A 13,303-nucleotide genomic window follows, 5' to 3' on the forward strand; every position below is an offset into this window, starting at 1 on the left:
GTATAAGGTGAATGCGTTTGGCTGCATGTGTGACGGTTTTGTAGAGGCGTGGGATGTGAGTGATTCACTGCGGGTTTGTGACGACGATTGCTCTCTCAGCTCTGGAGAAGAAGCTGTCCCTGAGTCTGTTTGATCTTGCTTCCCTGATGGAAGCGGTACAAACAGTGCATCGCCCAGGAGTGTGGGGTCTGGCCCTCCTCTGTACTCAGGCAGCGTAGACTGCGTCCAGATCTGGCAGATGGCAGCCCACAATCCCCTATGCTGTTCTCACCACCAGGGCTAAGTCCTTCCTGTCCTGTGCACCTGCCATACCACACTGTCGCACTGAGGCAGGATGCTCTCACTGGTGACTCTGTAGAAGTTTGCAAGCAGCTGAGGAGAGAGTCAGAGTCCGAAGAGAGTCAGAAAAAAGACCCGTTGTTGGGCCGTCTTCACAGACCAGGAGAGGTTAGAGGAAATGTGGATGCCCAGGAACTTTATACTACCCCGCCATGTATACTGGAGGAGCGTGTTCAGACTTCCTGGTCCTCCTGTCGTCCACCATTACCTAAGTCGCTGATGGTGTAAAGGTTCATTCCCCTGTCCTCTGTGCAAGCAGCATGGGTTCAATTCACACTCTATAGTGAAAAGGATATGAATGCGAGTGGGAGAGGTTGTCTGTCTCTATATGCCCAGTGATTGACTGGCAACAAGTACAGGGTGTAGTCTGCCTTTCGCCCCAAGTCAGCTGAGATAGACTCCAGCTTCCCATGACACCGAACAGCATGATTGGAAGAGAAAATGGGTCGATGGTCGGTGATAAGGAGAATCCGCATTTCCGAGGTGTGCACAGATCACCTAAACCGATGTTGATTCTCGGACATACGTTAATAATACAGATATTTTGTCAATGTTCAGCATATAAAGTACTTTCATTCAGTACTTGGCTTCTTTAGTTTTGACCATTTCTTTCAGCTCCCTATTGTTAGATACTGTAAGTTTGCAATAAAGTCATTTATGAATGAATGAAATCTGAAAACTGACTTTTTACATACCACAAAATGATTTGGACCACTGGGTCACAAGGCATCTTTTAATACTCAGTTCATCGGTCTAATAGCCAACAAATATGTCTACATCTGGATCAAAAGAAAATTGTTACAGTTGGAACTCGGGAGCAAAGGAACTACCCCTCCTGTTGCTTCAAAGATAAAATGTTTGTGAAATATGTTGGCATTACTCACCCAGACGATGTGTGTGGGTCCTAAAGGCAAACGGGTAGATTGGATATGAGGTGTAGTCACAGGCGATGTCCGCATTTGTAACTAACAAGATAAAAAGAACGTGACAACAGGCCCAACTTTCCAAACAAAGACTAGAATATCAGAAGGAAAAGTGTGTGAACCCCCTGAAATGTCAGTATAAATTGGTCATAATATGTTGTCTGATCTTTATCTAAACCACAAGAACACAGTGCTTAAGCTATTACCACACCCAAAAAAAAAAAATCTTATTTTCACATTTTTATTGAAATTAACATGTAAACATTCAAAGGACAGGGAATAAAAAAAATAAGTGAACATCTAGGCTACGGATTCTCCAAGAACTATTCAGAGTCAGGTGTGAGCCAACCTGGAGACCAAACCAATCAATCAGTGTGCTTTGCGACCTCAGGGCCTGGACACCTTGCCATCATCAATGGCAAAAGGATTTCACAAGTTTATGAAGATATTTTGCAGAAGGACTTGATGCCATCTGTTTAACAGTTGAAGCGCAAAAGAGGATGGGTGTCGCACCCGGACAACGATCCAAAACATAGAAGCAAACCAACAACACAATGGCCTCAGAAGAAGTAAATGTCTTCTGTCGTGGCCCAGTCAAAGTCCTGACCTCAACCCAATTGAGATGCTGTGGCATGACCTCCAGAGAGCTATTCACACCAGGCATCTCTGGAATTGTGCTTCAACTGCAACAGTTTTGTAAAATTCCTCCTGATCCCTGTGCATGTATCAATCACAACTACAGGAAACGTTTGGTTGAGGTTATTGCGGCCAAAGGAGGGTCAACCGGTTACATTCACTGCCATTGACAGCTTTAGAAGTCAAATAGAGTTCACTTACTTTTTCCTCCCTGTTCTGGGAATGTTTACATGTGATGCTCGATAAAAATATGAAAACATATAATTGTCTGTATGGTATCAGTTTAAGCAGACTCTTGTTTATTCTTGTGATTTTACACCTTTTATGTAATAGATTATGTAATATATAAAACATATTTTACACCTTTTATGTAATATATCCTACCAAACACATCTGCCTGTTCCTTGAAGGAAGCATTTCAAAGAGGAGTTTAGCCGCCTGTGAATCTCAATACAATCGCAATACTCCAGACCTCATCTTTCATCTATAACCGCTTCATAAAAGAAAGATCATGTAAGAATGAATGTTTTTGTTTTGACGATCTTTTTTAATTGTTTTGTGACAGTGGCCTCTTGGAAAAGTAATTTTGGCCCTTTGTATGTTCCACATACAGTATATTAAGGAATGACAATACAATGCTAACATACTCATATGCTTTAATGTTTGATATTAAATTAGCGTACAGAAAAATAAACTACCTCTTTTTCCTGGGTGGATAACAGTGTCCATAGACACGAGCAGGTATATACCAGCGATAAACGGCTGTCTGAAAAATAAAACAAAAATGGAATCAGTTAGAGGTTACAGGATGTGATCTGATAAAATATCTCAGTTCAAAAAATCTCGCAGCTACGTCAACACCAACTCGTCTGTCATGGAGGATCCCAGCCCCCGCATTGAGCTGCCGCTGAAGAGGAAAAAAGGAGGATTTGTTTTTGACTTCGACTGAGGATTTAGTTGATTCGACAGAGACAAAGACGAGTGTCCTCCTCCTCAATCTGCGAGAAATTGTTAAGTACACTTGATTTGCTTCGCCAAGAGATCACCGAACTCGGAAACAGCTCGGGAGTTCACACAGCAATAGGTCAAGGAGCTAACATTAGATAATGCTGTCAACGTCAGCGGAACTACAAACTCTTCGACTGGAATATAAAATCACGAAAGGAACGACGGTGCACATTCAATCTCGAAGCATGCGCGACAATCTCATTTTCTTGGGTATATACGTTGTGTTAAACGTGAATAAAATCAGAATACAATGATCTGCAAATCATGTTCAACCTATATTTAGTTTAATACACTACAAAGACAAGATGTTTAATGTTCAAACTGATAAACTATATTGTTTTTAGCAAATAATCATGAACTTAGAATTTCACGGCTGCAACGCGTTCCCAAAAAGCTGGGACAGGGTCATGTTTACCACTGTGTTACATCACCTTTTCTTTGAACAACATTCAATAAGCGTTTGGGAACCGAGGACACTAATTGTTGAAGCTTTGTAGGTGGAATTCTTTCCCATTCTTGCTTGATGTACAGTTCAGCTGTTCAACAGTCCGGGGTCTCCGTTGTCGTAATTTACGCTTCATCATGCGCCACACATTTTCAAAGGGGAGACAGGTCTGGACTGCAGGCAGGCCAGTCGAGTACGCGCACTCTTTTACTAGGAAGCCACGTTGTTGTAACACGTGCACAATGTGGTTTGCCATAGTCTTGCTGAAATAAGCAGGGGCTTCCATGAAAAAGACGTCGCTTGGATGGCAGCATATGTTTCTCCAAAACCTGTATGTACCTTTCAGCATTAATGGTGGCTTCACAGATGTGTAAGTTACCCATGCCATTGGCACTAACTCACCCCACCCATACCATCACAGATGCTGGCTTTTGAACTTTGCGTCCATAACAGTCCGGATGGTTCTTTTCCTCTTTGGCCCGGAGGACACGACGTTCACAATTTCCAAAAATAATTTTAAATGTGGACTCTTCGGACCACAGACCACTTTTCCACTTTGCATCAGTCCATCTTAGATGTGCTCGGGCCCAGAGAAGCCGGCGGCGTTTCTGGGTGTTATAATGATAAATTACTTTTGCTTTGCATAGTAGAGTTTCAAGTTGCACTTACGGATGTAGCACTGAACTGCATTTACTGACATTGGTTTTCTGAAGCGTTCCTGAGCCCATGTGGTGATGTGGTATCCTTTACACTTTGATGTCGGTTTTTGATGCAGTGCCACCTGAGGGACCGAAGGTCACGGGCATTCAATGTTGGTTTTCGGCCTTGCCACTTACATGAAGCGATTTCTCCAGATTCTCTGGACCTTTTGATGATATTATGGACCGTAGATGATGAAATAAATTCCTTGCAATTGTCCGTTGAGGAACATGCCTTGATGTGTGTCAGTGTGTCAACTTTACCTGTGCAGCAACAAGACTTTGAGAATTGTTTGTCCTGATTTGAAGCCCCAAATAGCATGAAATGTGACTGAACCATAAACAGTTGATTTTCCAAGACTAAAATTTAAACAATCATTCTATATGTTTGATCTATGAGTAAAGAGTACAAAGTTGGGAGTATTTTATATTGATATGATTTTTACACCACTTTCATGGCAAAGTTTGGAGACTAAATCCGAGCTGATGGGTGTGGCACGTTTTTTTTCCTACCCGCGGCCTTACCGCTGCCATTCCCCCCTACCCTTCCTTTTGTTCGGACACGTGGTCCGGCCAACGCGAAGGCCCGGATGAGAACGGACTCGGCTTCCCAGCCGTTCTCAGACGCCGTTGTTCCCTTCTCAGGAGAGGGAGGTGGTCATCCCGTCTATTCAGGTCCATCTCCGAAAGGCTCATCAGGTGTGGCGGCATACTGCGGCTTCCAACTGGCAGTTGGCCGATCGTCGTCGGATCTCAACTGCTCCCTACCGTCCTGGTCAGAAGGGCTGGCTGTCCGCACGAGATTTGTACCTGGCTGGCAGTTCTAAGAAACTGGGTCCTCGGTATGTTGGTCTTTTCCAAATTGACTCTGTTGTTAACCCAGTGGCAGTTAAACTGGGGCTCCCTCCCTGCATCAAAGTTCACGCTGTATTCCTTGCTCAAGCCCTCAAGCCCTCAAGCCCCCCCTTTCCTCCAGCCCTCTGTGTCCTTCGGCGGTGCCTCCTCCGGGGGTGGTCAATGGCGAGCCAGTGTACACAATGGGTGAAATCTTGGATTCCAGGAGAAGGGGCAGGGGTGTGCAGTATTTGGTCGACTGGGAGGGTTACGGCCCTGAGGAGCGTTCCCGGATTCCCCGCTCTTGGATCTGTCCCTGCTCCGGGCCTTCCACTCTCCCCGCCCGCAGAAACCAGGTGGTGCACCATGGGGTGTCCTTTGAGGGGGGGCCATGACAGTATGGCTCTGTTTTCAATTGTTTTTCTTTGTGTTCCAGTGTCTGGGTGAGCGATGGTGAGCATTGACATCAGTGACGCACCTGTCGTGAATTGTAATCCCCAGCCTTTTTAGGTGCCACCGTGACAGAGTGCGGGCGTCGGAATATTCACCCGTTTTTTGCCCCAAGTTCGCCGCCGAGGTTCGTGTTGTCTCTTCTTATTTACTCTGCGAGTAGATTTGTTTACCACACGGACCTTTTGTCGTCTCCCCCTGTGTTATCCGTTTTTGATTCTCTCTGGTTGTGGCCAACGTACAGTGTACCGGTACCGTGCTATTTTCTTTTCTTTTTTTTTTTAACATCAAAAGGCCTCTGTATGGTACTGGTTTCGGTAGTTGGTGCGACACTAGTATTAAGTACGTTGAGATTCAAAGGAAACACATACAGCAGTCTTGGTACAACACACCAACACAATACTGTAATTTAGCAAACCATTATTACTGAGCGTAGCATTGTTTACAATATAGTTTGTTTGGAAATTTAAAAAAAAAAAAAAAAAAAAAACGTTTTTGTTTTTTTAAATACATGAAATACGCACGGGTTGGATGTCATTCTTAGAGTGAGACCTGAGCAATCTTTGTGATGATCTGTTGAAGGAAAACAAAAAAACAACAAATGATTAAAACACAATTACTCTAAAATATTCAATGAATAATCAAATCAATTGATAAATAGATATTTTAACACACTTTTGGGTTAAAATACCATGCCTGAGCCTTATGTTTCATTCACACTTGGAAGTGCATTGGATTAGTTAGAAGCACTGATCAAGCACTAACTGGAACAACAATTCCACCCAAACCACAAATCAATCACCCACAAAAGATTTGGTAATTTAATTACCATTTTCAATTTGGATAAGCGGTAGAAGGATGGATGGATGGATTTTCAATTTGACTGACATATCAATTGTCAACTGCAAGGATTTTCACCATTTTCAATCTTATTCTCTGAACCCAATCCCACAGATGGGTGTCTGTATTCAAAATGTCAATCCATGTGGTGAATATGATCCATTTCACAGAGACAGAAAGTCTACATCAAAGTGGAAGACATACCCATCCATCGGTTTTTGACATCATGCTAAAATTTGAGTTACTTACCTTGGAAAGCACTGATATCTCCATAATGGATCTGTAGCACAAAGTAAGATACTCCTGAATTCTGCCCAACTTCAAAACCAACATCTATTGTGAAAAAGAGACTCAATTAAAATAGAGGAAAACATGAACACAACTCCAGGTACAGTACTATCGAGTTCAGTATCAAAACAAAAAGATGACCACGTTTAATTAGCTTTTAGTAACCTGAAAATATTTGTGTCATTTCCAAATAGTGGGCACTGAATTGCATGTTCGCAGATTTCGTGTGCTGTCGATGGGCGTGTTGCACGACGTACGAAGATTACAATGTTTTACTAAGATCCCAAATTCCCCTAAAATAACACTTGTTTTCGTCCACTGCTGTCTTCACCAAGAATGTGGCTGCCAGGACCTCACTCGGGATTTGGGTTCAGTTTAAGCACTACTTTGGGCTACAGACATTCTCGGTCAATGCACCATTCGCGGACAACCAAGGACGTATTGCTACTGCGGAGTATTATTTTCTTGTCTTACCTTATTGCGTGCTTATTTTTGTCTTATATTGTCATGTACCTATTAGTTGATGCATGAAGGCTCACGTGTATGCATTTCACATATGTAATAGGGTCATGACATGGTTATAAATTCACAGAGCGGGCACGGCAGATGTAACTCCTGGTTAGGGGTCCACCGGGAGGGCATGGGCTCGTTGCTTAGATACCGCTACAACTGAATGATGACCTGTCACGGCAAAGCCTCCGAGTCCCGAGGGATTAGGTAATGCCAATTCTGGCCAATCAGGAGTCAGGGGCTGGCTCAGAAAAGGGAGGGGTGGGCTCGAGTAGAGTATATAAGATCCTGCGTATCATCTCCGGGTGAGGTCCTCGTATTTGTTCAAAGCTTCGAATAAATTCCTCGGTGATCAATTCTGCTTCGTGCGTTCTAATTTGAGTCTTATTTAACCCCCTGAAAACGTAAAATATGTCTCATCGAGAAAACTTTGCCTCCTACCAACTTCTGCTTGCCAGAGGTAACTGGTCAAGATGCTGCACGCCAGGACTGAGGCCTGAGATGCTCGCCTGCTGCCCCCAACCAGGGGACATCCTCTGGTCCAAATTGACAGATCGAGACACAATTTGAAAAGTAGATTCAAATGTTTTTTGCCTCTTTTTTAGCAACTTTCTGGTACATTTTCACTCCCTGAACATAATTTCTTCAGGCATTTACAAATGCGCGGTTTCGCTTGCAACACTTATCTATCATCAAATGAGTTGTTGACGTCAAGAGCCTCTGAGTCTAATGAAGTTACTCTGGGTGGAGGACCTGGATCTGACGATACCCGAGGAGGATTGGTTTGAGATTTGAAGATGCAAATTTAATACAATGAATTATGTATTTTCTTTTTTATTTACCATATTCTATTTCGTTATGTGGTTGCCTGACAAATGACTTGGATCACTGACTGCATCACTTCAATGAGCACACCTTTCTTTTCCCAAAAATAAAATGGGACCTTTTCCCAATTTGTAAACTCTTTTCAAACAAATTGTATTCACTTGTAAGATCCAATGTTCGGGGGAGAAAAATAAAATATCGGTTGTTTCTGGTGGTTGCGTTGCTTCAGGCCTAAATGGGGCAAGGTCGCTCGCCTCACCACAGACTCGGGCTGGGCGATTATTCGAGATTTAATCGTGATTTCGAGTTTGGCTTCTCACGATCATTAAAATGTTAGAATCGTAGAAAACCGATTCATGTACCGCGGCGCGTATTGTGTATGCAAGTTCCTACGTTGTAAAGGCACTGTGACGTGTTATTCTGCTCTTCCTGTGGCGGTTTAATGACACTCCAGTTTAGTGTAAAACTAAAGGCACAGCAAAAAGAACACACATTGTATATTTAAAAAATAAGGCACTTCGTTGTAAAGATCGCCATCTTAATGGCAAGCTAACACTCAACGGAAACACCCATTGACGGGCTAGCTAAAATTAGCATTTGATCACAGCAGGGATTTATTTACCTTCAAATAACGGATATTCACACACAAACGCCATAGTAACAATCACAGACGGGCAATATAACAATACTCAGTCATATATAGTCAGTCACGGTCACATATATTCGAATCTTTAAAAAGTTATATTAAAGTTGCAGCGTGATTTTCTTTTATTCTTTTTTTTTGTTTGTTTTTTTGCCTCATGTAAGAATGTAGCTCCATGTATGAATCGCACCACACTGCCCCTAAGAGGCCAAGGTGCGCACTGCATCACAGCAGGTTCATCATCCTGCAAAGAAAACTGTGGAAAGTATGTTTTTAAGTTTGTGTTCCCTTATACCACTCATGGCAATACAGCTTTAAAGTACAACAAAATTAAAGCACGTATGATTCAAACGTTAGAAAATGTAGAAAGCTGTAAGGAATCTGTTGAGTGTGGTGGTTATTAAAGGTATGTAACGTTTTCATCACGAGAGAGAGAACATACCTTTTGGTAGGTCCTTAGGTGGTGCATTTCGGGCCCAAGCATACAAAATGGATGTTTCATCCTTACAAGTACCCCTTGCACTGCCACAGTCCCTTGAGTGAAAAATGTCACAGTCAGTCAGTCAGTCAGTCATTTCAAGATTTGTACAAAGACAATCTGCAGCAGTTGTCGTCGCAGTAATATCGGTAACCTTCTGTGAAAGATAGAAAACCCCATAATGGTACCTGAAATATTTTGAAAATGGTAAAAGCAAAACTTGATTTTGCAATGACTCCGGGACTCCGGCATTGTTTGTACTTTCAAGTACACAAAAAGCAATTCAAGTGTCAAACATAACCGAATGAACTTGTATTTGCTGCCTTAGCCTTAACCGTTGGTCAATACCGAATAACACTGACCAGAGTTTTGTAGAGAGTTGGTGCAATTCCTATATTTGAATAATGGGCTTCCATTTTGCTATTTTCTCTTTCCCCAATGCAGCCGAGGCAGTCTTATGTCAATTCTTAAATAAAAGGTCATCCACATAGACAATAATAGTTCAGCCATGGTAATAAATATAAAACGAAAACACTTCGTTATTACCAGTAGTTGGCGGTCGAGACTGGGTTCATGCATCCAAACAGCAGCATGTGATGGACGGTATTCATATTTGCCCGGGGTATGAAGTCCACTGAGAAGGAAAAGCATTCAGTTGGAAAATATAGATTACATATAAATATTTGATTCAATGCATTGCATACAACTTAAATATAATAAAGCTTGAACGTGATTTTCTATGAGAGCATTTTTCTTTAACCTTTAGCTAAAAAGTTACTGGATCGTCAACTTCTAAATGAACCAATATCGTCCTTGAATCGAATTGGCAACCACGAATTGTGACACCCCTAATAAATAGAAGATAATCATATTTATCTAGTATACTGGTATATAAAATTGTGCTCGCCATTATTGGCACACTTTCTTTTTTTTTTTTTTTTTTTTTGCATAACCTGTGTAATACCTTCAGAAATAAATGGAACTTATATCATCAGGATCTTTTAATTGGCGGTCCAAAGTAATTTAACAAAACAAAAAATTTCCAACTTAGACATTGACACAAAAAAAAACAACCAAACAGAAAACAGCATGTGCCGCAATATGCAGTTTCTTGTATCCATCTATAAGATTTTTGCACTTCTCAGGTGGTATTTTCTCCCATTCTTCCTTTGCAATTTGTTCAAGCTCTTGAACATTTGCAGGGTCATTTTCCCCAGTGGCAGATTTTCAAATTGCTTGAGCTCAGGACTCATTGCTGGCCATTTTAAAACAGTCAATGTTTTCCTTTTCCACCAGTCTGGGCAGCGATGCGGCCCCACATCATTATGGATCCTCCACCCTGCTTGACTGTTGGCAGGGTCTTCTTTTCCTTAAAGAAAAGCTATAACCTGTACAACTCCATTTTTTTGTTTTTTTTTGTTTTTGTTTTTTAAATCTCGTCGAGAGGGGACAAAATAAACAACTGAAATAATCTGGTTGCACAAGCGTGCACACCCTCATAACTGGGATGTGGCTGTGTTCAGAATGAACCAATCCCATTAAAACATGTGAAACGGGGGGTCAGCACACACCTGCCACCATTTAAAGTGCCTCTGACTAACCCCAAATAAAGTTCATATGTTCTATCAGAATCAGAATCATCTTTATTTGCTAAGTATGTCCAAAAAACACCCAAGGAATTTGTCTCCGGTAGTTGGGGCCGCTCTAGTGCGACAACAGACGGTCAATTGACCGAGAACACTTTGGAGACAGAAAGACATTGACGAGTCGCGTAATGTCTCCAAAGACGAACGAAAAACCCCAAAACAAAAACAATTGCTAGAGAGCGCGTAACCCCCGGCGACCACACCGGGAGGCGCCATCTTGGCTCTCTGACAATAGGCCAGTCATTTTTCTGACACTGCAATCACTCACAGTCACTGATGTAACTGGTGGGTGTGAAAGGACAGAATAGATAGAATAAATAGATTCTATTTAAGATAAGAATCCGTCCTGTGATGCGACATAAATCGCTTGCCATGCTGGACTAACCTATTACCACAAACCTGAACTTGGCCTGGCAGAAAAGAATAGTTCTCAACATCCTTCGATGATAATTTTCGCATCAATGATATGTCATATTAGATAACCTGGTGCACTGTTTTATGTTTTTTTTTTTTTAATAAAAATGTAATCCTGAGAAAGCAATAAAAAGGATAACAGCCAGTAGAAGATGCAACGCATTTGCAAAAAGACAAGCTTTTTTGGGGAGTAGCTGCTTGATAAAAATGATACTCACCGACATATGCGGCATGACTAGTTGGCACAGGAAACGCCATGCAGAGGTAAGTGTCCGACTGAAGCAACAAACAAAATACAAATATTTTAGAAATACATATTGCAGCAATTGCCTACAGTAAAATATAATTACCTACCATTTCAAGTGGGTTTTACTATTAAAATGCCATGATTGCCAGGTTCACACTTACTTACCACCATCATAATGTAACATTAACACATATCATCTCTTTAAATGAAGCCAGGATTATATGCTGCTATTTTTTGACATTTGGTGGAATACTATGATAATATACTGTTTTTATACTATATTGTAGACAATCCCACAACAAAATATCTTGGAATGGTCTTACATTAATATTTACTGTAATGTCTGTAATGTAATTTTCCATATTACTGTACGTGCCCTTCAGATAGCTTTGTGTAACAGATCACAAGGCTGCAATTTTTTTGCGGATGTAAAATTACAAGTCCTTGTTCGTGAACCAAATTACTGCGAAAATGTTCATTAGCAATGTTCTACAACTGAGTTTTTTTTCCTACCTCAGCTGGGGTGACACCAGGCATCCGAAGATCCATAGAGAAGTTGGGAGAGTTTGTCGAGATCTGTGGCCCATTTGCCCTTGACAAACAATCACTGGAATCTGATCCGACATGTTCCTCAATCCTTAGGGACATACAAATATATGGGATTTATTTTTTTTAAAAACTTCACTAAGACTAGGAGGCAACGCCGGGCGAGTTGCGCCACAATTTGTGAATGGGTTGCGGATGCTCGGGCTAACGTGTCCGCTTGCGCTGTTGTTCGAGCTTTCGTAAAAGCAGGCATCATTTCTGAGGAGCCGCACGGCAACGAGGCTGACTCGAACCTGGCGTGTTTGATGGAGAACCTGCCCAGCTGTTCATTTCGGACACAGGAGATGAGGACTTTGATGGATTTGTGGATGAGGATTGATCCAAAACTAACGTGTGAGTACATTGATAAATACTTCAAGAAAGTACAACCGAACTCCGTTTTGCTCCTGCTGCCTTTTTAAAAATATTGTTTTAGCGTGCGTGCATGCTACCATATGTTTTACCATGCCTGCGCCCAATAATACGGTGCGCCTTATTTATGGGTTAAATACGGAAATGGACCCTGTAACTGAGACTGCGCCTTTTAACACGGTGCGCCGTACGGTTGAGAAAATACGGTAACTCAAAAGCCATTACATGGGCAGGTGTGGGCATTTAAGCACATAAAAGGCCTGAAGTTAATTTGAGGTGTGGCGCTTGCATTTGAATGGGTTTGCGGTGAAGACAATAGGTGGCAAAACCAAAACATTGCTACATTAGGAGTGGGAAAGGCTACAGTTGGGTACATCCTGAGAAACAAAGAAAGCATTGGTGAGCTTAGCAACGCAAAAAGACCCAGACATCCACGGAAGACAATAGTGGTGGAATTTTGAGGTGTTCCGAGACATTCTGGTGGCTCAAATCCAGCCACATTGATTTGGCAGTGTTTGATAATGTAGATCAACAATGACCCAAAACATACGGCCCAAGCCGCCCATGACTTTATTTAAGCAAAGCAGTTGAATATTCTTGAATGGCCAACTCCGTCACCTGATCTCAACCCAATTGAGCATGTATTTTGCCTGTTAAAAAAAAACTAATCTGCAGACAGAAAGGCCCACAAACAAACAGCAACTGCAAACCACCTGCAGCACATAAAAGAGGAGGAAACGAAAGGGTTGAGGGGTTGAGGAAGAGATTGTTATCTTGGCCGTGTGCTTTGGGTCGCTGTCATGTTGGAAGGTGAATCGACACCCTCGTCTGAGTTCCAGAGCACTCTGTAGCAAGTTCTCTTGAAGACTATATCTATATTAGGTAGCTCTATGCGGACGAGTCGCCCAGTTCCAGACAAACAGTGTGATGCTGCCACCACCATGCTTGGTGAATGGTAACTACTATATATGTGTGTGTGTGTGTGTAGCGCTTTACATACACTCTCACAGTGCCCAAAGCGCTTGACAATGCCTCACATTCACCCAATCGCACACAAATGGGCGACTGCTGCCATGCAAGGCGCGACCAGGCCCACTGGGGGCAAATTAGGGTTCGGTGTCT

At 42.2% G+C, this 13,303-nt stretch overlaps 1 protein-coding gene across 8 annotated transcripts in view; it reads right to left on the reverse strand.

Moving 5' to 3' along the window:
* Positions 1 to 13,303, reverse strand: part of pam (peptidylglycine alpha-amidating monooxygenase) — a 68,298-nt gene that overhangs the window by 47,641 nt on the left and 7,354 nt on the right. For all 8 annotated transcript variants that reach the window (XR_009769948.1, XM_061699051.1, XM_061699052.1 and 5 more), the window contains 8 exons: positions 11,738 to 11,861; positions 11,196 to 11,253; positions 9,464 to 9,551; positions 8,882 to 8,973; positions 6,423 to 6,506; positions 5,858 to 5,906; positions 2,597 to 2,664; positions 1,224 to 1,304 (listed from right to left, as the gene is read on the reverse strand). Coding sequence is in view for 7 of the 8 variants with exons in the window: in XM_061699051.1 (XP_061555035.1) it covers positions 1,224 to 1,304; positions 2,597 to 2,664; positions 5,858 to 5,906; positions 6,423 to 6,506; positions 8,882 to 8,973; positions 9,464 to 9,551; positions 11,196 to 11,253; positions 11,738 to 11,861 (644 nt within the window). In the remaining variant the exon portion in view is untranslated. The remainder of the gene's footprint in view (positions 1 to 1,223; positions 1,305 to 2,596; positions 2,665 to 5,857; positions 5,907 to 6,422; positions 6,507 to 8,881; positions 8,974 to 9,463; positions 9,552 to 11,195; positions 11,254 to 11,737; positions 11,862 to 13,303) is intronic.

This window comes from Phycodurus eques, chromosome 15 (genome assembly GCF_024500275.1).
Source record: "Phycodurus eques isolate BA_2022a chromosome 15, UOR_Pequ_1.1, whole genome shotgun sequence".
Classification (NCBI taxonomy): domain Eukaryota; kingdom Metazoa; phylum Chordata; class Actinopteri; order Syngnathiformes; family Syngnathidae; genus Phycodurus; species Phycodurus eques.